Source organism: Harpegnathos saltator, unplaced genomic scaffold (genome assembly GCF_003227715.2).
Source record: "Harpegnathos saltator strain DR-91 unplaced genomic scaffold, Hsal_v8.6 scaffold684, whole genome shotgun sequence".
NCBI classification, from domain to species: Eukaryota; Metazoa; Arthropoda; class Insecta; order Hymenoptera; family Formicidae; genus Harpegnathos; species Harpegnathos saltator.
In genome coordinates this window covers 104,605-125,283 of record NW_020230520.1, presented here as the reverse complement: position 1 = coordinate 125,283, position 20,679 = coordinate 104,605, and the positions used below count along the sequence as shown (strand labels likewise).

At 37.6% G+C, this 20,679-nt stretch overlaps 3 protein-coding genes across 8 annotated transcripts; 2 read left to right on the top strand and 1 right to left on the bottom strand.

Moving 5' to 3' along the window:
- Positions 1-6,762, top strand: Taz (tafazzin, phospholipid-lysophospholipid transacylase). Its single transcript, XM_011149950.3, has 5 exons — positions 1-277; positions 3,021-3,149; positions 4,295-4,538; positions 4,963-5,217; positions 5,334-6,762. The coding sequence occupies exons 1-5, from the start codon at positions 163-165 to the stop codon at positions 5,368-5,370; spliced, it is 780 nt and encodes a 259-aa protein (XP_011148252.1). The 5' UTR covers positions 1-162; the 3' UTR covers positions 5,371-6,762.
- Positions 6,751-12,915, bottom strand: LOC105188470 (PX domain-containing protein kinase-like protein). Of its 2 annotated transcripts, XM_019843787.2 has the most exons (9): positions 12,491-12,915; positions 11,903-12,091; positions 11,715-11,811; positions 11,041-11,465; positions 10,776-10,952; positions 10,108-10,518; positions 9,840-9,996; positions 9,718-9,762; positions 9,226-9,333 (listed from the first exon to the last, which is right to left on the bottom strand). In XM_019843787.2, the coding sequence occupies exons 1-8, from the start codon at positions 12,590-12,592 to the stop codon at positions 9,746-9,748; spliced, it is 1,575 nt and encodes a 524-aa protein (XP_019699346.1). In that variant the 5' UTR covers positions 12,593-12,915; the 3' UTR covers positions 9,226-9,333; positions 9,718-9,745. The 2 variants fall into 2 exon arrangements, with proteins under 2 accessions (XP_011148253.1, XP_019699346.1); XM_011149951.3 differs by lacking the exon at positions 9,718-9,762 and having other exon boundaries at positions 6,751-9,333; positions 12,491-12,913.
- A 529-nt stretch (positions 12,916-13,444) lies between these two features.
- On the top strand, positions 13,445-19,454 carry Hyccin (PI4KA lipid kinase complex subunit hyccin). Of its 5 annotated transcripts, XM_025305260.1 has the most exons (10): positions 13,449-14,182; positions 14,590-14,724; positions 15,081-15,206; positions 15,341-15,379; positions 15,471-15,688; positions 15,754-15,900; positions 16,097-16,227; positions 16,350-16,466; positions 17,403-17,904; positions 18,864-18,924. In XM_025305260.1, coding segments are annotated over exons 1-10 (1,566 nt in total). In that variant the 5' UTR covers positions 13,449-14,032; the 3' UTR covers positions 18,865-18,924. The 5 variants fall into 5 exon arrangements, with proteins under 5 accessions (XP_025161042.1, XP_025161045.1, XP_019699348.1 ...); XM_025305257.1 differs by lacking the exon at positions 18,864-18,924 and having other exon boundaries at positions 13,445-14,182; positions 17,403-18,857; XM_025305259.1 differs by lacking the exon at positions 17,403-17,904 and having other exon boundaries at positions 13,675-14,182; positions 18,864-19,454.
- Positions 19,455-20,679: the final 1,225 nt, after the last annotated feature.

The following is a 20,679-nucleotide window of genomic DNA, read 5'->3' as shown; positions in this document are numbered from 1 at the left end:
ACTCACGTCGCAAAACATGGCTCGGACTCGCCAGGAAGATGGCTGCCACGCGTTACGAAAGAGCGGACGATTTCTTACGGGTAAGCCGCTGCCCGACCGTCCAGAAAACCGCCGCGTTGCCGTACGTCCTCTTAGTCACGCTCGGTGGTGGCTGTCGACGCGATGGTATATAACATTAAGTGGATCATACCGAAACTTCGGAACCCGTCGAGGCTCTGGAACATCGCGAGTAGCATAACCTTCGCAGCAGTGGGCATTTTCTCGAAAATCATCATAGGTAAGAGCTATTCGCTTGCCGGTTTCTGCCCGAGACTCGTCGGCTCGTCGACGTCGCGCGATTACCGACAGCGCGTACGAACGACGTAGCCGCCGGAATCGTCGCGATCCTCTTCGACGACGGGGTGCTGTGTATGTGCGTGAGACGGATTTCTCGACATATTAACGCGAGAGCCATTTGCACGTACCTTCCCTATGGGGCAACATCGCGCGAAGGTTAAATGAAAATATATAGCGCTCGTTATGGCATCTTGTTACGGTTGACATTGACGATGTCCGTCATCGCGCGGAAATGCAGATACGGCCGTTACGCTCGAAATGTACATGAGGAAAAATTAATTGTCAGTTACGACTCAGTTACGGAATAGACGCGTGGTACAATTGTATACGTTTGCTACCACGTACCAGCTGAGACGAACCTTGTCTAATGATAACACTCTTAGTAGACAGGGGCTTCAAAGTCACTATCTATTTAAAAGAACAGAGGTCTGATTGCTAGTCATTTAGCTTGATTGCATGTCATTAGCTGTGGTAGTATTGCTTACTGAATGCTTACGCAGAGCATGAGAGTTCTCAGAATGTGCCCTTTGTACTTACATATCATGTGCTGGTTTAACATCACAGTGACTATTGTAATATACTCCTTGCTAATAGATATATGTTATGTGTGTAATAGAGAGGGAGAGAAAAAGTTTCTAATTGGACGAACAAGGCCATGCATTCTTAATAGCCTATGAACTATTGTGCACAACTTGTCATGTAACATATAGTGTCACAGTATGTCCTAACCAATATATTCTTCGTAAAAGTAAGGAAATGATATATGATTTTTAATTAAAATTTAGTTTTAATTTATGTTCACTAGCAATTTTTTACATGATACTCGAAGCAAAAATCATTATATAATAAGGATATTTAAAATGATAAAACAAGAAAATTAGCAGAAAACAAAAAGTAACCACATATTATTTCCAGTTAAAATAAGGCTGACTCACTGAAGAAATAATATATGCCCATTTTAAGGTAACCTTTGACATAGCAGCTATTCAATAATTAATAAGCAGTGAACACTACAAAGAGCTGAATACTAATCATATTTCTGTTCTTTAAAAGCAACTTTCAGTTATGTCTTTTTAAATTTTCTAGCTTTGAAATAAATTTTACTATCTCAGAATAGTAAAATGTAAATGTAGTAGTGTTACAAATAAGTTATATTTGTCTTAGTGATATTATCAATCAACAATGTCTTCGTGTTTGTGTTTGACTTGAATTTAAATGCTAATATATATATTAACAGCATGACACTATCAGCAACCTCTTATCTCTATATTTTATTACAGTTATAAAAAGATATAATAGTTCTATATAAAGTGCTTGCTCACTTTGAGCTGAAGTTGAGCATTTTAAATTTCTCACTTGTTTTTGATAATAACGAAAAAAACGTCTAAAAAAAAGTTACGTTGTTTGAGTAAGTAATTATAATGACGTGAAATTTCTTTTTTCAAAAGATTTAAAAGTCAATGTAATCTTTTTAAATGGAGCTATATATTTATAGCCAACATCAAGAAGAGTTTAACGTTGACAACATGACCTCTAAATGATCTTGAACATGGAAAATTACATTTGATTGTTAAAAAGGAAAAGTCAAGCATTCGTGCTCTTTAACACGAAAATTTGTTTTAGGAGATTCGAAATAATGTTTCTCAACTTGAATATATTTTTTAATACAATATATAATTCATGCTCTTGTCCTTTCTATCATTTCAACATCAAACATAGATATCTATTATTATAGTATCAATATGATAGTTGCCCATCCATGTGCGATTGCAAATTCAGAAATGATATTAGTAATTTGTACGCTGAAGACACTCCATCGCATGCGAAGTTTTCCGAAATAAAGCTATCGTAATATGCACAGTTTGAGGTAAAATTTATATTTAACTCCTGGTCTGATTCCTGGATTGATACTGCGTCCATCGCGAATTTGTTTCCGATGTTTCGTGAACATTCCAGGAAGTTCACTTCTTCAGGAAAAGAAACAATCTAAAAATGCTTATATTTAAGCCTTCTCATACGTTCCCATTACTTGAAATGCTATGATAATCGGTAACATAGCGAATAAATTTTAAATAAATAAATAAATAAATGGATGACAATACTTGAATTTGTATGAGAATAGGTCATTCGCTTCTTGACATGTGACATTATGTTTATATGCAACAGTCATGCTGATTAATGTATAAAATCTAGTGCAACGATAACATTTCCAGTTGTTGATATTACGCTGTTGAAAAATAGAAGTGTATAATTTGTTGATAGAGATTCATATTTCATAGAGAATATAGGTTGCCGATAATTTTGCTTATTTATATAATTTTTGAAGCAATCGCAAGCGGAGCGTATAATTGCGCGCAGCGTCGCGATAACGACGTACTACCGCGTAACTACCGTAATACGTATAACATAAATCGATATACATTTTCAAGTGGAGAACTGATCCTCTCACGACGTTCCGGTCGTCTCATGTAGTCGGGGTGTCCGATTATGCATGGCGGCGTAGACGAGATTCTCCGGTTTCCCGCATCGGCAGGAAGCGGTCACGCGCGTTGAGTCGCGATCGCGAGGCGTGCTGATTAGACAGCCATTTAAGCGCCAGGGGTGGGCAATTTTGGGGACAGCTGGCCGGCTACTGCACGCACCCCCGGATTAATCTAACAAAGGATTTCTCCTCTGCATTCAAGAATGGCTGAACAAAACGACGGTGTACAACAAGCACATTATCGTGCGCGCCTTAGACGTCCGGCCGAAAGACGTCCCGCTCATTACCGTGTCGAATCATCACAGTTGCTTCGACGATCCAGGCATATGGGGTAAGCTTTTTCACTCGTTTGTTAAATGCCTTTCGGCGCGCATAACGCGCATCATCAATCCCGCGCGCGCCGGCGGGACGCGCGGAGCTCGCGCGCAGCTGTGATTTATCGTCGCGAGAAATCGAGGAGAAAGGAAAGAAAAAGAGCGGAAAAGAGGAGAAACAAATAAAACGCCGCGTACGAGAATCGTCGTCGTGCCAGGTGTAAAGCACCATTCGGCCGCCGTAAAACAGCATGCTCCGAGGTGCTTCTTTATGATCTCGAAGGCACTCAAGGCCGAGATACAATGAAACGCAAGAATAAAATTTAGTGTTGTACGTAGTACGAAATCGAAAATGAAATAGACTCGACTGGAGTGTCGGATAAAACGAAATTCAACGGAGGTATCGAATTGTTCAAGTCGGCCGCGAAAGATCGACGTCATTTCTGCGATGCAAATGCTGAATTGAATTTCATGAAATTATTTCAGTATCTCGTTTCTTATCAGTTGCTCGAGTCATTTTCATCTACATATTAGCTTTCGAGACGGTATGAAATTTTTTTTTTTTTTTAACTTTTGAGAATTCCTCAGAAACAAGTTCTCTCGTTGGACCATGAGAACAAAAGTGTTCCAAACCGTTTTGAAACTCAGTGTATGCGAACAATTTCCGCGAAATATCTTCTAAAGTGCGTAAATTCTATCTAACAAATCGATGTCTTACCGATGCATTGTGGTTGATATGCGATAAGATAATAGAAAAGGATTACAATCAAGATAGATAAAAAAACCGAACGTCTTTCGGTGATCAATGATATTCATTGTTTCTCGACGTTGATCTTAAAAGTCAGAATATAATAGGCGTGAGTCATATCTGACATCGTTTATTGGGCATTCTTACACAGTCGTTTCTTCCTTCCTTCCTGCCTCTTATCTCGTTCTTGATTCCATTGTGTCTCAGCCGTTTAATCATGCACGAGAAACCGTGCCTCTCATCATCTCGTTGTCTGGCCCTCTTGCTAAGATGAATTCTCGATTTTGTGTATTCTCGATGACTCTCGACGTGCATTCAGGTCCCCCTTCTGAGATGTATTTTTCTTTCTCAGAACGACGCCGATATGCAATCGAATGAAAGAATTTAAGACAGAAAATCTCTAAACTCATTTAGCATCACTAGACCTCCAGCATGGGTTCAATCGACGTAAGATGCGATGGTCGCTCGCTGCACACGACATTTGTTTCACAAATGTTTGGCATTCCTACTTTTTTATGCTTGGCAAGTGTATACCTGTCGTTAGAGGCGACGGCGTGTATCAGGAAGCCATGGACTTCTGCATCGAAAGGTTGGCCCTTGGGGAATGGGTGCACGTCTTCCCTGAAGGAAAAGTGAACATGCTCAAGGAAGACATCAGGTTCGTACTGAAAAGTTCTTGCTCAACTTTTTTCGATACTTTGAGAAATAACTCATGATGACGTTGCAGTTTGTTGTTTTATATATATATATATATATATATATATATTTATCTTGATATAATTAAAAATTTTTTAAATACACGGGACCGCTATTAAATAAAGATTGGGTAAAAACCATTAAATTAGAGTTAGAGCTAGAGTTCGTATCTGACGTGTTAGATCGTCGAATCAAATATTATGTATTATTCATTCCTGAGAAAACTTGTAGAACCGTAAAGATCATCGTTCATATTCAGTATAGTATATGCAGGAAACGAAGTATACTTGCAGATAAACATATTGTGTAATAGCAGAGATTTGATGTTACTAATACTAGGTACCCAGGTGTCGTTCGATGAGGACTAAATCGATGATACTGTTTAGGTTGAAATGGGGCGTGGGCAGATTAATATTAGAATCGCCCGTCACGCCTATCGTAATTCCTATCTGCCATCTCGGTATGGATCAAGTACTTCCTAACGAGCCGCCGTATATGTTAAAAACGGGGAAGAGAGTTACCATGAATTACGGCGAGCCCATAGACTTTAGCGGATTGTTGGACGAATTGCGGGTGTCGAAAGCGAGCGAAGTGGAAGCGCGGAAAGCGATAACCGATCGCATACAAGAGGAGCTTCAAAGGTAGGACGGGGCAATATCGAAAGTTTTTACATTACTTTATATACGTTGCCGTTTAGTGATAATTGCGAAAAGCTATGATGGAAGAGAAACACAGAAGGCATTTCGTACACTTTCAGATTGAAAGCAGCAACGGAAAAACTTCACAAGTTATGACGAAGATGATCTTTCTGCGTCATCTCTCCGTCTCTAGCCTTAATTTGCCAAATATTACAAAAGGAAATAACCATTCGTGTAGAAAATGAGACTTGTACGTGATATGTACGATCTGTATGATAATGATTAGTTTCCTTTTTTTTAAGTATATATTCGTATTGTAACTATATTCGTGACAATATCGATTAACGTAAGCATCTATTGTATAGAAAGTCGCTCTGTATGCTACGAAAATTTCATCGTTTCTAATTGTTTCTAACAAACTCTTCGCGAAAGATTATCTAATGCTGGTACATGTATTCGTACATGTTGAAGTTGCGTACCTTCTCGCAATTGTACGCATTCTTGAAATACGATATCGACCATTTTCCGATAAAAATCTTTAGACAAACGAGATTGATTGAATGGGATATTGATTTAATTTTAGGAAGTTGTTTTGGTAAAACTTTTTTACTTAAATTTACTTAATTTTTAACCTAATTAAATTCAATTTATCTGACTCATCACTAAGATATTTAGCGAGTTTTAGAAATTATGCGCGTTATTATCTATGATAATAATTCAACAGGTATTTAGCAGGTAATTAGCAGGAATAATGGACTGTGTAAACTCACTAAAAGAATCGCGAAAGAAATATGCAAGTTTTGATACACGTTACACATGCATTCATTCCGAGTCACACGTTTCTCGGGCGATGCACGCCTTGTAAAATAATTTATATATAAATATATATATGCATGTTACGGTGTAAAAGTGATTAACCGATGTTTTTATAAAACTGATCATTGGCACAATATATACGAAATATTGGCAATCCTGTAGAAACATAATCAACGCGCGCTGGTCACTTTCACCGTAACATATAAATCATACGTGTACATAGTACGATTAATAATCATAACTGACATACGTGCTCCTTTTATAATGATTGTCAATAAAAAATTTTGATAGTACAAGCGGGGAACACGTATAAAGTGAATATATAAAAGCTGTGCCAGTGTACCTCATTAATTATTCTATTTCCAAAGTCAATTTAAAGTGTCATTACAGTGCGGATGTAGCACACTTGGCCATTAATTATATACTCCGCGTCCTCGTTTACGAGCACCGTGCCAATTAACAGATTTGCATTTGTTTTTACTAAAGAACGCATAGTAAACGATCGCACAGTTAAGCAAGCACTAACGTACAGCGTGTCTCGTGTCTTATAATTAGAATGTTAGTACTGTTTTTGTAATAATATGACATGTGAATTTCTATGAAGAATCGTACGATAAACATATTAGCGAATATAAAATATAGCTAAAAAGTAAGCTGTATATCTTGTTTGTAATTGCTTGTGATGAAAACGATATGATTACTGGCTAATTACACGATTCGTTTTTTTTTTTTCGTTTTTGAATATTTATTGCAATATATTTAGGTTGCAACAACTGTCACGATGACAATCGCGTGTCTACATGCGTTCCCGTGCGTATATGCGCATATTGTTAATATACATACTTTTATACTATAAGTATAACACGGGCTGCTATCAAAATTCTGGGCTACCTGAACGTGATAAATTTATATAGATATTATATATTCTTGTTGAATATATTATTAGGTATTAAAATAGCGTTTCTTTCATCATGAAATAAAATCGTCTTGTTTGTTTGACCACTGTTTCGACGTTTCTCTTATTATCAGAAAACATAAAATTTGTTCCCTTTCCTAGAATACATAAGATCCTTATACAGCTTTTGCATGCTATATACACTAATTGTTTGTACAAATACGTAAGCTGTTGTGACTCTCTACAAGGTGAAATCTAAAATAACATATCGGAAGTACGCTATTCTCGAAGGACTCTAAGAGTTTGGTATCCATTGGTTCTAAAATTTTTATTACTATGTGCATAAACAGAATTATAACCATAAAAGAATAGTGTTTTTCTTGCCGGTAAATGCTAATTCTGTAACCTGTCGTTTGAGTTCATTGGATCAACAACAATTTTAAACAATCTTATGTAGTCGCACATATGAAATATTGGATTGCGGCAATGTCATATAGTGTTGTACGCATACGTGTAGATGGAATTTTGTTTAATATAAAATTTCATAATGTAATAAAATCTTGATGTATTTTTTCTTTTAATTTCTGAAAATGGATGTGGTTGATGCAGTGAACCCGAACGGCAGATTACGGCAGATTGACCGAATGGTCAATAATCTATTTCCATTTTATCATTGATACATTTTGTTGTTGTTATATCTTATACACCAAACGTCATATTTAACAAGAATGTCACACTGCTGTCATATGTATTTAAGACAAGTGGTAAGTGTATTAAAACGTATGGTGGTTATATTACAATTTTCGTTATAGCATCGACAGACAAACGTTATACGAGACATGTACTTATGATTGTGTTCTCTCGACATATAGAAATAGATCACACTATAGTCTACCGGTGTATCATATTATCCGTCAATACGAAGATCATATATCCCTTGGCACGTTTTTAATTCGTAAAACTGAACATTCTCCTGTCTCACGAGCGATACAAAAGCGGCGTACGATCCTCGCATTGCACTGCACGAACACGAGCACGAGAGAACTATATATGCGTTCATATATTTATATATATTATGTATATCATAAACTTTGTATAGACAGAACAGTAGATAAGTATAACGAGAGAAAATTCATTTAATATGCATACGTACTATCACCCCGTTGTATCACTCTTTTTCTTTAATTTTCACATTTTGTATCCAGAGAAATTTTATACTTATATACATGAAAGAAAAAGAATAAACGAGCCACGCGCGATTATTAATAATAATAATAATAAGTTATAAATCGATCGCGAAACTTGACTCGCATTTAAATTATACATATGTATATTATCAAATCCGTAAAATTCTATGGCGCTATCGATTGTTGTATAAGACCGGGATATGTATTGGACTAGAAAAACGTGATTGCTCGAAATGGTACACACGCTTGATTTTAATTCGTCGTAAACGAATGGTAAACGATCAAAACAAATCTAAAAGGGTCCGATTGCTCCCAGCAGAAATTACCGTACGTTCCACGTGTAAAGTCATTTTCATTTCATGATTTACTTCATGGTTTACTAACTAGATAATATATATATAATTGAATGGTCCTAATTATTATATATTATCCAGTATATCTTTGTAAATTAGCTAATCTCCTAAAACTCGTATACTCGTATAGTTATATATACCGGAAGAATATAAGATGATTCATAAAATGGCAAATTTTCAAAAGCATCTTGGTATTTTGATTGGTTGTTTCCGTTCGTTTAGGCTCGTTCCTGGACGGCAGGTCTAACACGGTGAAGCAAGCATTGTATTATATCTCATATAAACGTAGGCCAGACGCTAAAATGGACCAGTATATATGTATATCACAAATTTGATATATTGTACTCTCTTAATTTAATCGTGATAAGCTACAAAACCGCACGTATTTACGTGGCGCGAGCATCTATATGAATAATATATCGAAATCTGAAAAGTTTGTAAAATACAAGTATCGCGATCGAAATGAAAGTTACTCAGTACCATTAGGAGTCACGAGAAGCACGACGAAGCTATCATTCAGACAATCCCTTACAATCCAACGTAATAATCTATAGGTACACATCGTCTGTTCTAATTTAGCAGTTCTTTGTTCGTAATATAATTGTATCGCACCAGCAATCTCTTGCGGCGGATTCTTTTTTACATATCTGTTTTACCTAACGCATCTAACGATGTCCATTCGCGATCCTTCGCAGTCTAGTCTTGTCGAAATTGCAGATGCTACCGAGCAGAGCAGCGCGCTCGTTCGTCGATTTTGATACACTGTTCGACGCAACACCAGATGCTTCAGACGACGATGGCAGCGCAGGAGGTGGTGGTGGAATGGCTTTGCCAAGAACTGCATCTGCTGGCGGAATTTCTACGGAACCTTCAGCGAGAGAGAAAGACAGAGAATGTGATACAGTGGGCTGCGCTACGCTCTGTGTACGCGTTTCATTCTAAGGAATTCAGGAAGGAATCGTCTAAGAGTAGACTAATAGTCTAAATATTATCTAGAAATCTCTGAAAAATTGGATGAAGATACGGACAGAAATGTATATATGACAAAGATATATCACAGATAATATTAAAATATCTAAGATATGCAGAATAAGCTAAATAGCAGCTCAGTAGAAAAGGAAAGGATGAGACCACATAATCGACCTGTAATCAAAGCATTGATGAAGAAAAATCTTATAAAACAAACATGAGTGTAGCTATGAAGAATTTGATAGACATTTAGAAGAGAAATCTGAATGCTCGGGTGACCTACGTGAAAGGAATGACCTCAGTACGCGCCATCAACTTTTGTGCCCAGCTAATCAAGAGATGTAGAAACGTAAATGTCAATTAGCGTCAATGGCAAACAGCGTGAGGAGCATTGTGGTGACTTACGAAGCGACGGAGGAGTCAACGTTCCAACGCTGGTAGCCGTGGAAGTACTTGTCGGGCTGTCCGAGCGTTCTGGACTCTTACCGTTCACTTGTTTCATGCCGTTTGTACCCAGTTGCGATGCGGAACGTTGTTCTTGCGCCAATTTCTGCTCTTTCTTCTGCAAAGGTAGAAATCGCATTGACGCATCTCGTCTTTTGTTCAGCAACCGTTTGCTCTCCCGACGTTTACTTCTCCCCTCCTTATTTTTTTTTTCCCCCTATATACTCACCAATTTATGTTTTCGTTTCTTCATCTCTTCCTCGGAGCTCATCATCTCTTGAACCTTAACCAACCTCTTCTGATGCCGGGCGACTTTCTGTTCATCGCGCAGTCGTTGCTCGGCTTTATTTACAGCTTCCTGCAAAGCTTCCTTCAAATGATTGCTCAATTTGAAATGTGGCTTTTCCACGGCGCCGATAGCTAACGCGGCGCGCCTTGCCGATTCGAAAAATGGATGTTCCAATAGTCGAGCCACTATCGGCAAATCTTGTTTCAGAGCTTCCGGCGACAGGATCACTTCCAGTAAATTTTTTAGATTTGCTTCGCAATGGGGCAATTCGGAGCATGTAGCCTCTAAAAGTGGCCGTCCGAACGCCATTTCGTACAAAACGTGCCCGAATGAATACACATCAACTTGGGTCTGTTGCGAAAGACGTATACAAATGTACAAACTTCACAGAAGTTCTCGCAGGTTGCCTTGTACTTGATGATACAATCAAAGTGGTAATAATAATCTTATATGAAAGGACAAATATAAAATCTTTTCATATGAAATTTTTTTTAGAGAAAAATTTTTTAGAGAAAGATAGCATTGAATACTATAAAAAAAAAATCTTTTCTTTTTTGAAAAATTTGAGTGTACTATCGAGAATAATTTGAGATGATGTATTATATTACCGTGGCATGTAGCTTGCGCCTCTGCACTACATAAGGCCGATAAAATGCTGGCAATCCGAGCAATCCATTTTCTATGTCCAATAACTTGGCGCACCTCTGGGTCAAGAGTATATTACCAGTGTGCAAATGTCCGTAGGGTAATCCCTTCTCATGAAGGTATCCTAGAGCCTCCAATATCTACAAATGATATTATTATCGTTATATAGAACAGTTGTGTTCACACGTGTTGTTTTACCACGATTTTACTTGCGTAACGATTATTAACCTGATAACCATACGTAGCAACTTCTGACGTAATTAACGATTTGATTTGTTTCGGATTTCCATATTTCTTTATGAACGGTTGCTTAGGCTTGGTGACGCAAAGAATATCATGTAGAGTTCCGGCCGGATGGAAATTTCTTATTATTAGTGCCCCATTGTCCGTGACATGTTGATGTACCATCGGTTCGATGTAAGTGTGTCGTAGAGAACCTAAAGTTTTAAAAACTCCTTGTATATCCTTGTCTTGCAAATGTTTATCAGGACCGAATTCAACCCAGGCTAATAAAAGCTCCTGCTTCGGATTCTGTCGATTTTTCACTGTGTAGTAATGTTTTCTTAGTCGCCATCCCATATCAGGGATGGGCTTACATACTTCATAATTCGCATCACTTCGCAACGCTAATGACACTTGTTGCAGTGCAATTTCTATAAAAAAATAATTCTTACATTAGTACTTAGATGCTGTACACAACAAAAAATATATAAACCAAGTAATCTTTTCTCTTAGCAGTCGACATTTTTCTCCTACGTATTTAGAATTTGGAATCAGATTATTTTTGTAACATCCTAATCACTTTCCCAAAGTTATATGAAGACCAATCCAATATCAGTTTAACAATTTATATTGTACATTACTCCCTATTACTTTACTCCATTTATTGTCCAGAAACTTACCATGTAACGGTGCTGTATAATTCTCAGGGTCTAAAAACCTTTTCATAGGAAGTGAAGATGCAAGTATAGGATTCATTAGTACTATGTTTAGATAATTCTGAAAGAGAAAAGGAAGACTGTCATATGTTCCGCTCAGCAGTTCTGTGTAAATATGCGTAAAAATAGGATATCCTACATATCCAACAAACCTGCAGTGCTATTTGTCGCTGAGCTATAAAGTCCGGTTCCATATTACCAATAATTCTTTTTGGTGGTAATGGCAGATCAAAGCCAGATATGGATAAAGCTGTATTGAGCTGTACGAAATCATTGTAGCGTCTGCTGACTCTCCAAGATCTTTCAGGAAGTGGACCTCTTTGTGTTTTTATAACGTATTCCTGAATAATACAAACGGCACACGGTGCGCGTTATTAATGCGAGGCGTATTTATTGCGTCAACGCAAAAGTGAAAACAAACTTCAAAAATACAACATGGCAGCTGAACTGTCGAACAGAATATTCTTTTGTACACAAGGTTGACGTCTGTGTTGTAACAATATACAACTATAGTCCCATTAGGGACCGACGATCCCTATATACGCACACTTTAATTAAACGAGACAAACAAATTAAGGTAATGATAGGATAAAACGAAAAGGTAGGAGAGAGAGACGAAGACAACGAGAGAGAGAGAGAGAGAGAGAGAGAGAGAGAGAGAGAGAGAGAGAAAGAGCGAGAGAGAGAGAGAGAGGGGGGGAGGGTGACAGCGAAAAGCGAAAATATTGGAGAGTACATACCGTATGTCCATCGATGGTCCTCGCATTTTCGATTACGCTCATCAGCTGTTCCGTGTCATCTAACAGCACTTTATTCGTGTATCTCTTCTCGAATAAAGCCATTGATCGTTAGTCCGCAGGTAGGCAGGGCCCGTACGGGGCGAACTGCGTCTGTCTCTCGCACCGTCTACGCGCGTCGCCATACATGACGCGCTTCTGCTTCATTTCAACATCGGTGAACGCGCGGTGCGGCCACTTATCGCGGATAATTCTCAATGTCAGCTATGTCAGCAGCTCCGGAACGGTGCGCCGACACACGTAGGAGGAGCGAACGCACGATGCAACCACTATCTCCGGCGCGGTGTGACGTTCTATAGTCTCCGTCGACACACACTCACCTATCACTCACTTATCACTATCTGACGTCATCATTGTGCGCGCGGCCAGGCCAGGTAAGGTTTCTAGGGAAGTTATCTCGTTTCTCTGACTATACACCCGATCTCGCAAAACTGTCGTGAGCAAGCGCTCTCTCTCTCTCTCTCTCTCTCTCTCTCTCTCTCTCTCTCTCTCTCTCTCTCTCGGCCCGCCGCCGGTAGAGATCGATTTATCTCAATGCCATATCGCGCTGATTCCAACGCGAGGCTCGAATATCAAGCCCGGAAGCCAGAATAAGTTGCGAATAAGTGCAAACATCCAGTTGCGAGTTGCGAAAGATGGCAACCGCTAGTTACAAAGTGCTATTTTCGGTTGTGAGAGACAGTTGCGATTTACCGATTGCCGTCGCCAAGAAGTTACAAGTTGGGCAACTCTCTTTAAGCAACCGCAACTGTCTTACGATCGAAAATAACACTTTGTAACTAGTATAGTTGCCATTCTTCGCAACTTCGGATGTTTGCAAGCTATTCTGCTGGAAGCCCGCAGGGCTTCGCAGCGATAAAATGTATCTATGAATCGCAGATTATGATCATCGATATTATTCATAAAACATATATATCACACCAACTGCGATAATACGCAACGTAAAAATAAAAGATCGAGAATCACACGTCTCCGACTCAGCTGATTTATTCGAGGATGAAGGAAAGAAAAGGAGAAGGGAAACAGCAGCGGGGACAACAGGTACAGAAAGTGCAACTGGAAAGAACGAACCGCCAGGCCAGTCATGCCGCATGCGCGCGCGGCCGTCCAATGACATGTAACATTATCGGTGGGTATCGCGCGATCAGTTGCCAGCGACAGCGACTGGTAATAACGTGGCGTGAGTCGTTCCAGATCGCTCGCATGTAACGTGTACGAGCGTCCAGATCGAACGTCGCGCCGCGCGAGCGTATCAACGAGAAAGAAGCAAAAAAGCAAAAGAAAAACAGAACAGCCATCGACGAGACATGTAACCGAACTCGCGCAGCTCCGTTTTGTTCGTCTTGATGCAACGGTGCGTCGCGACAATTTCACGATAAACCTGTGTGATGATTGTCACGGTGACAGCCAGCGAGTCGAAGTCGAAGCCGCGATTTCTCATCAGCAAGATCCTGATTTATTGACGAAGGCGAGAGACGTCCGAAAATGACGGAGAGCTTGATAAACGAGTGGCTGGCGGACTGCAAGGATGTCTCGCAGTCGGAACTGCACACGTTCGCCAACACGCTCTCGCAGGATAACGAGATCGTGCGAGCACTCTATGTGCTTCTGGAAGAGCGCACTAAATATAGCGAGGTATAACAAGTGTGTCCACCACCTTTAATCGAATTAACGAGTGTTTACCTCTCGCCTAGGATCTCGGCCATCTCGTATCGCATGATGTCGAATGATTATATCTTGCTCTTCCAATAACAAGCTTCGTTTCTTATCGCTCTACCAACACTCATAAGCATTTTGACAGCTGGTGTGGTTTTATACACACCAGTTGAAAAACTGTCATATTCATTGAAGTTGTAGTAAATTGGTTGTAATAAATATGCAAATAATTTATATAATTCATAGTTATTTACGAATATATGTAACTTTATAATAACAATTTCAGATATTTGTTAGAAAGATTTTAAACATTGATTCATTGTATTGTAATATATTTGCATTCTGAGGTAAGGATGACTGTATTTCTTTAATCTTTTTGGTTACAGTTGATGGATACAGTATGTAATCAATTATATAATTTCTACCGATCTCGGGAAATAGAGTTACAAAGGTTCACTCTGCAATTTCTACCTACATTGATATATATTTATCTCAATTCTGCCGCACATGGTGATATTAAGGTAAGATTACACCTCTATTAAATTAGAAATAAAAATCATCGATAACAATGATATGTTGTCAACTTACTCATAAACTATATGACCTACCTATGGTTCTTTGTACAATCATGATATATGATTGATAGTTATGAGAAGTTACATAATATGAATGAAAATGTAACTTATACAACAAATAATCCCAATATCTTGTAGTATTTGGTTGTGATACAATAAAGAATAGGAAAGTTATTTAACTGGAAAATTTATTTATTTTAATTTTTTTTATTTCATTGTAGTTCTTATAAACGACTACTTCTGGACATATTAAATGAATTTAATAGCAAAATATAGTATACCTAATGTTTAATTTTCAACAGAGTTGTCGTTCCCTTGAAACTTTATTGATTGGATTATACAATTTAGAAGTAGTGGATAAATCAGGGCAACAAAAAGCAATCTCATTCAGATTACCATCTCTTGCTATGTTATCCATATTTCATCAGGTATGTTGATATATATATTTACGTTTGATACATAAAGTACAATCTATAGGAAACAGATAGAAATTAGAAGTCAAGAATTCTAGAATAAATAGAAATTATAAATAGAAATTAATAAGAATTCTTGCATAATTTAGATGCCTTTCTCTCAGCAAACTGCTGTAAACAGCAGTCTGGTAGGAAATTTCTTAATTTTATAAATCATGCACTTCTTATGAGCTCTTGGAATAATTATCTATGATTATATTGCAATATTCTTTGGAACAGCCTGAAACTCTAGCGCCAGCGTCATTAACAGTAAGTGCGGTACGTCGTTTTGAAGAATGCAACTCAAAACTTGTGAGCTGGGGTCCATTGCAACAAGTTGAGACATTGAATGCACAAAATCGATTAAAAGTCATGACAGCTTTACTTTTCATCTACAATCAGCAACTCGGTTATATAAATAAATTTGCCATGGAACAATTGTGTAAAGTTGCAACAAAGTGAGTTTAATTATAATTATTAATGAAATTATTCTGAATATATTAATATAATTCTGTCTTTGTAGGCTTGTCACTCAAGGATTTATGAAGCCAGGACATCATCAACGTTCTTCGTATGGCAGTGAATCTAGCTTTGTTCCAAGGCTTTTACCACGCATACCAGTATCTAGCCAGTTTCTATTGGAATTCTCACATGCTGTATATTTTGCCATGTATGTGACATACATTTACTGCAGATTTTATGAAATTTCTTAATCCATATTTTAACATTGATAGAACATTGATTTTACTACGTATCTTAATTAGTTATTTTGATGAAATATAACATTTTGGAATTAATATCGTTCTCATAGAGTATTTTTTCTTAAAAGATGGAAGTATATTTCACAATGGAATATCATTTTTTAGGTACAACGAATGTTGGTATGTGGCAAATCAAGCCATAGAAGATATTCATAATAGAGCATGTTATGAAGCATATCCGAGTGTAATGTTAGTTACTAATGCTATACGCAATTCTGCCAGTTCTGGAGCACCAGGTAATTAATTTAATAACATAACATGATGCGTCTAATGTCAATTCTAGTTAGAGAAATTTACTACATTAACATTTGGCATGTACGAAAATAGATATTTTACAGCCTATTTTATTATTTCACAGGTCAAGCGAATGATGGACCAATTGGAATTAGCGTTGCATTGTCTCCAGCAACCACTACACCAACTGTTTCAAAGTCTATGATCACAAATGCTTCTTTCCGTACTAAGAAATTACCAGGTATGTTCATATATTTTGTATATCTCTACTATAAAATATTAATCTGGTGTATGACGTGTCGCGTAAGATAAAAATTTTATAACGGCAACAAACAAACAAACAATGTATTAAATTTTGAGAAGATATATATATATATATTGTTTTAATATTATGTGTATTAAGTAACACTTTAAAATTATTATCTAAATACATAAATACGCGATAAGAAACATCTAATCTGCCTACATTTCTATTAAATTTCTATTTAATTTCTCTGGTATTTCTCCAAAAAATTTATTTCATTTTCTCGATTACGCTCAAAATTAATTTGTAAAACCAAGTATGATTAATGTATTTGATACAAATTTTGTACATTGGCAAATATTATTGGTGGCTAATAAAGGTATCAAATCACTAACAATCAGTAACATCACAGCTATGTTCCATTAAAATAGCTAACACGCATAAATAAGATTTTAATGGTGTGTTTAAATATTAGCTGCCATACACATCCTAATATATATAACAGGCATAACTAATACACAAAGCAGATATGCATGGACATGAATGTGTCGAGTATTTTTAGGCCCAAGCTTGCATGTGACATCCCTCTGAGTTTTATAAAATTATTGCTGAATTGAAAACGTTTCTTTTTTTTCCATGAGTGAATAGTTGCCCATTAATAAGCAGATATCGATACAATACTTGCCCACATTTTTGTGAAAACCATGTGCAATGTACTATTTACATTTCCTCACGTTTGTATTGTGTGATACCCTTATACTAATAGATCGCAAATCGTACTATACATTTACATTATAGACACGTACGAAATATCGATCCGTGAATTCGCATATTACGAAGTATTTGATCTTAAAATATGTATATCATAAGTTAGAGTTACAAACGAAAACGAAAAGAATCCAACAAATGTGGATTGCGCGCCTGTGTCATTAGACGATCTGGATGAGAAGTTATTTGCGGTCGAATTGAGCAATTGTCAAGTCGAGAAGCAACAGCAACCGACAGTGTCCGGGAGCAGCAAACGTCGGCCGTGGCATTGGAAGCACACGCTTCCAAGTTCCGTTGACATTAAGAAGGACATGGGCGTAGGAAAGGCGCAATCTTCCTCTTCATTGGAAGGCTCCAGACGTGGCAGTGTATGCAGCAGCCACAGCTCGCCGATAAAGTCCTCTCCTAAAAAGAGCAAAGATCAACAGTCAAAGAAAGCGACTCACGAGAATAAGGACGACGCGAGTCAGAAAGCTAGAAAAGATAGTAACGTAAAGTGTGATTCTACCTTTGCCGACGATAGATTGGCCACTAACGCGCATCTGTATAGCGTATTAGAGGAGCAGGCGTTGGGAGAGATCATTCGAGAGTCGGTGGAAAATTTGTATACGGAAGGCAATAGATCGATCAATTATTGCGCTACTGCCGCACTGTCATCAAACATATGGTATTGTCACTTCAGTTACAACACTGTAGGATGGCGTAAATCTCATCACGCTACAATTCTTCATCAAACTTTACAATTATGTTTTCACTTGGTGTACACTAGCACACACAAAATCAGCTGATATATACATATATATGATACCATATATAAGTGATTCATGTGATCGTGGATGTATTCCTTTCAGAAACACCAATCCCAGCTATAACCAGACATTCGCATAAAAAACAGAGTCTAAACAGAAACGTGCATGACCGGGAAAATATGCATGTCGACACGGCACATTTATCCACCCGCACCGAAAAGTTTCAAGTACATTGCTTGACTAGAAAATGTATTTGATATTTCTTTCCTACTCTAATTGTACCTACTTCTTGTATGTTTCTTCGCAAAATCCTTGTTTGAATGTTATCTTTACTTGCAATCTTTTCTTTCTCTTTCGTTGGATTGTAACTTCTTTTGCACTGTATACTCTGTCAGACAAGTGTTTAATATTATTTATATAATAATACTCCTTATGTTCGACGTGTTTTTCAAACGGTCGAGAGCCCATTCCCCTACCAAACGATATATCTAACATATTATAAAAATAAACGCGATCAATAGAAAAGAGAGACGCCGATTGGTGAAATATTTCCATTGAGAACGAAGATGCATTTCTCTATCGTATGTACACGATACGATATGCTACTTAAATAATTAATTTTATCTTCCTCACGTGTCGTTGCCAACATACTATATTATAGAACAAATTACATCTGTACGGAGTGTCATATCTCACACGCGTAAATTAAGCCGATCATTGTGTAGAATGTATCGATATGTATGTTTCTCCTTGCCTCTATCTGAGATGCTTATCAATTTTTAATATCGCTTTTATTATTGCCAAGTCCAATTTGACGGTAAATGCTTCCCTTCCTACGGAAAACAATATTGTATAAAAAATTCTCTTTTGCCTTCAGATGACATACCGATACAAGTTGTAAAAGATGATGCTACTGGAGAAGGTAAAAGTAACCTGGTATCGATCACGGAGGAGCAAGAAACAACGGAGCCGAATCGCGTTGGTTCCATGAGACAATCAAAGGATCAAAAGACTGTTTCGAAGATTACCAATTTTCCAGTACTCGGTAAGAAACCCAAAGAGAAAGAAAGCAAGGTAACGAAGAACGCTCATCTGATGTCCGACAAGGAGAAGAAACTGGACTCTCAGACGACGTCGCGGGAGAACATCAAGGGGAGCTTGTCGATGTTGAACAATGATCAGACGGAGGTAGACGGGAATGTTAACGGATGCGCGATCCGGAAGAAGAACAACAGTATGGAAAACAACGCGATCATAATAGACCCGAATGTTTCGTTGATAGATAGCGAAAGACTGGCGTCGTTAAGCGGTGACGCTAACGACGGTGGTAGTATCGAAAACTCCATGAATCTAAGAGCGCATAACGAAACGGAATCTATGGCTTCTTCGATTCAAGTTAGTTCAGTTTAACGAGGACAGACATGTCTGTCCGACGGCGGAAACGTTACCAATAGTAATGGGCTGAACACAAATTAAACAGATAAACTCTTCCATCTAGCAGATCTTGAATCCGTGTTTAACGTGTACATGTTGTCTTTTTTCGTAGAATTGTTTAAGATCACGCACCAATGGGGGGTCTCTTTATTATACCACTGCAATACTTAGGATAAGAATCGCATATCTCTATTTTATTACACATAGTCGTTTTTCAGTCAGTCCATTACTCCACTGATCTCTCCATGGTATATCGGGAAAAGAAAGAAAAAAAGGAAATGAAAAGGAAAATGGGAGCGGGAACAATGAATTAAAAGTGGTGCGCTGTTGTTTTGTTAAGTGACTTGTAAGACTTGTGTATACTGGGATATATATAGAGTAGTTTTTATAATTTATTCGATATATTTTATAAGTATACGCCGGTATTTAACACACACATCATATACACACAAACATACACACACACACATACACACATATATATTTGACATTGTGTAACGTCTTTGTTCATAAATATGGTTATTGAGTTTCACTTGTAGAGATTATAAATTATTATGACGACGGAAAGAAAAAAAGAAAGATCGTTACATTGCAATACATATAATGTTCTATACACATGTGTTTCGCCCAGATGTGCCTGAATACTTGGAGTATTTTTTCTTCCATATCTCGAATGTGTAAATAAATTTGTGTCTAAAAATACGCGTTACACTGCCGAGAGAGCAGTACAAAGAAAAAGATGGAGATAAAAACGTGACGTTTAAAGTACAGTCGCGTTGTCACTTAATTTTAAATAAGATGAAGATGCGCATTACGACAAAAGTATCAGGCGGCATATCTGGGATGAAGAATAGAAACCTGCTATTACTTTCTGTCATAATTGTTCCAATATGATATTGATAATTCGTGGTGAGAACAATCTGTTTTGCAAATATAGTTATGAATATTGATATATATATATATGTATGTATGTATGTATATATGTATGTGTATGTGTGTGTGTGTGTGTGTATGTGTGTGTGTGTGTATATATATATATGTATGTAATTGTTGGAAATAATTACGAGACTCTCGGACTCGAAGAGACTTTATCCTTATGTGAAAGTTGACTCACGTCGAAAATAGTCAACTATACGGGAAGTTACGCCTTTTGGGCATGGAGAAGCAGGAATCGTTTAATGGAGACGCATTGTTTAACATTTCTCCGCACTCGATACTCCTTCGTGTTTCACTGTAGATTTGCGTTTGAACTCGTCTAA

Excerpts from the sequence above, each read along its gene's own strand:
- Taz (XM_011149950.3), top strand. The coding sequence starts at position 163 with ATGGTATATAACATTAAGTGGATCATACCGAAACTTCGGAACCCGTCG. Across the intron at positions 3,150-4,294 it reads CGACGATCCAGGCATATGGG|CATCACTAGACCTCCAGCAT; the intron begins GTAAGCTTTTTC and ends AAACTCATTTAG. Across the intron at positions 4,539-4,962 it reads ATGCTCAAGGAAGACATCAG|GTTGAAATGGGGCGTGGGCA; the intron begins GTTCGTACTGAA and ends GATACTGTTTAG.
- LOC105188470 (XM_011149951.3), bottom strand. The coding sequence starts at position 12,592 with ATGGCTTTATTCGAGAAGAGATACACGAATAAAGTGCTGTTAGATGAC. Across the intron at positions 11,812-11,902 it reads AGCGACAAATAGCACTGCAG|AATTATCTAAACATAGTACT; the intron begins GTTTGTTGGATA and ends TTTCTCTTTCAG. Across the intron at positions 9,997-10,107 it reads AGAAACGAAAACATAAATTG|AAGAAAGAGCAGAAATTGGC; the intron begins GTGAGTATATAG and ends CTACCTTTGCAG.
- Hyccin (XM_025305257.1), top strand. The coding sequence starts at position 14,033 with ATGACGGAGAGCTTGATAAACGAGTGGCTGGCGGACTGCAAGGATGTC. Across the intron at positions 15,380-15,470 it reads CTGCTGTAAACAGCAGTCTG|CCTGAAACTCTAGCGCCAGC; the intron begins GTAGGAAATTTC and ends TCTTTGGAACAG. Across the intron at positions 16,467-17,402 it reads CCGTACTAAGAAATTACCAG|ACGATCTGGATGAGAAGTTA; the intron begins GTATGTTCATAT and ends CTGTGTCATTAG.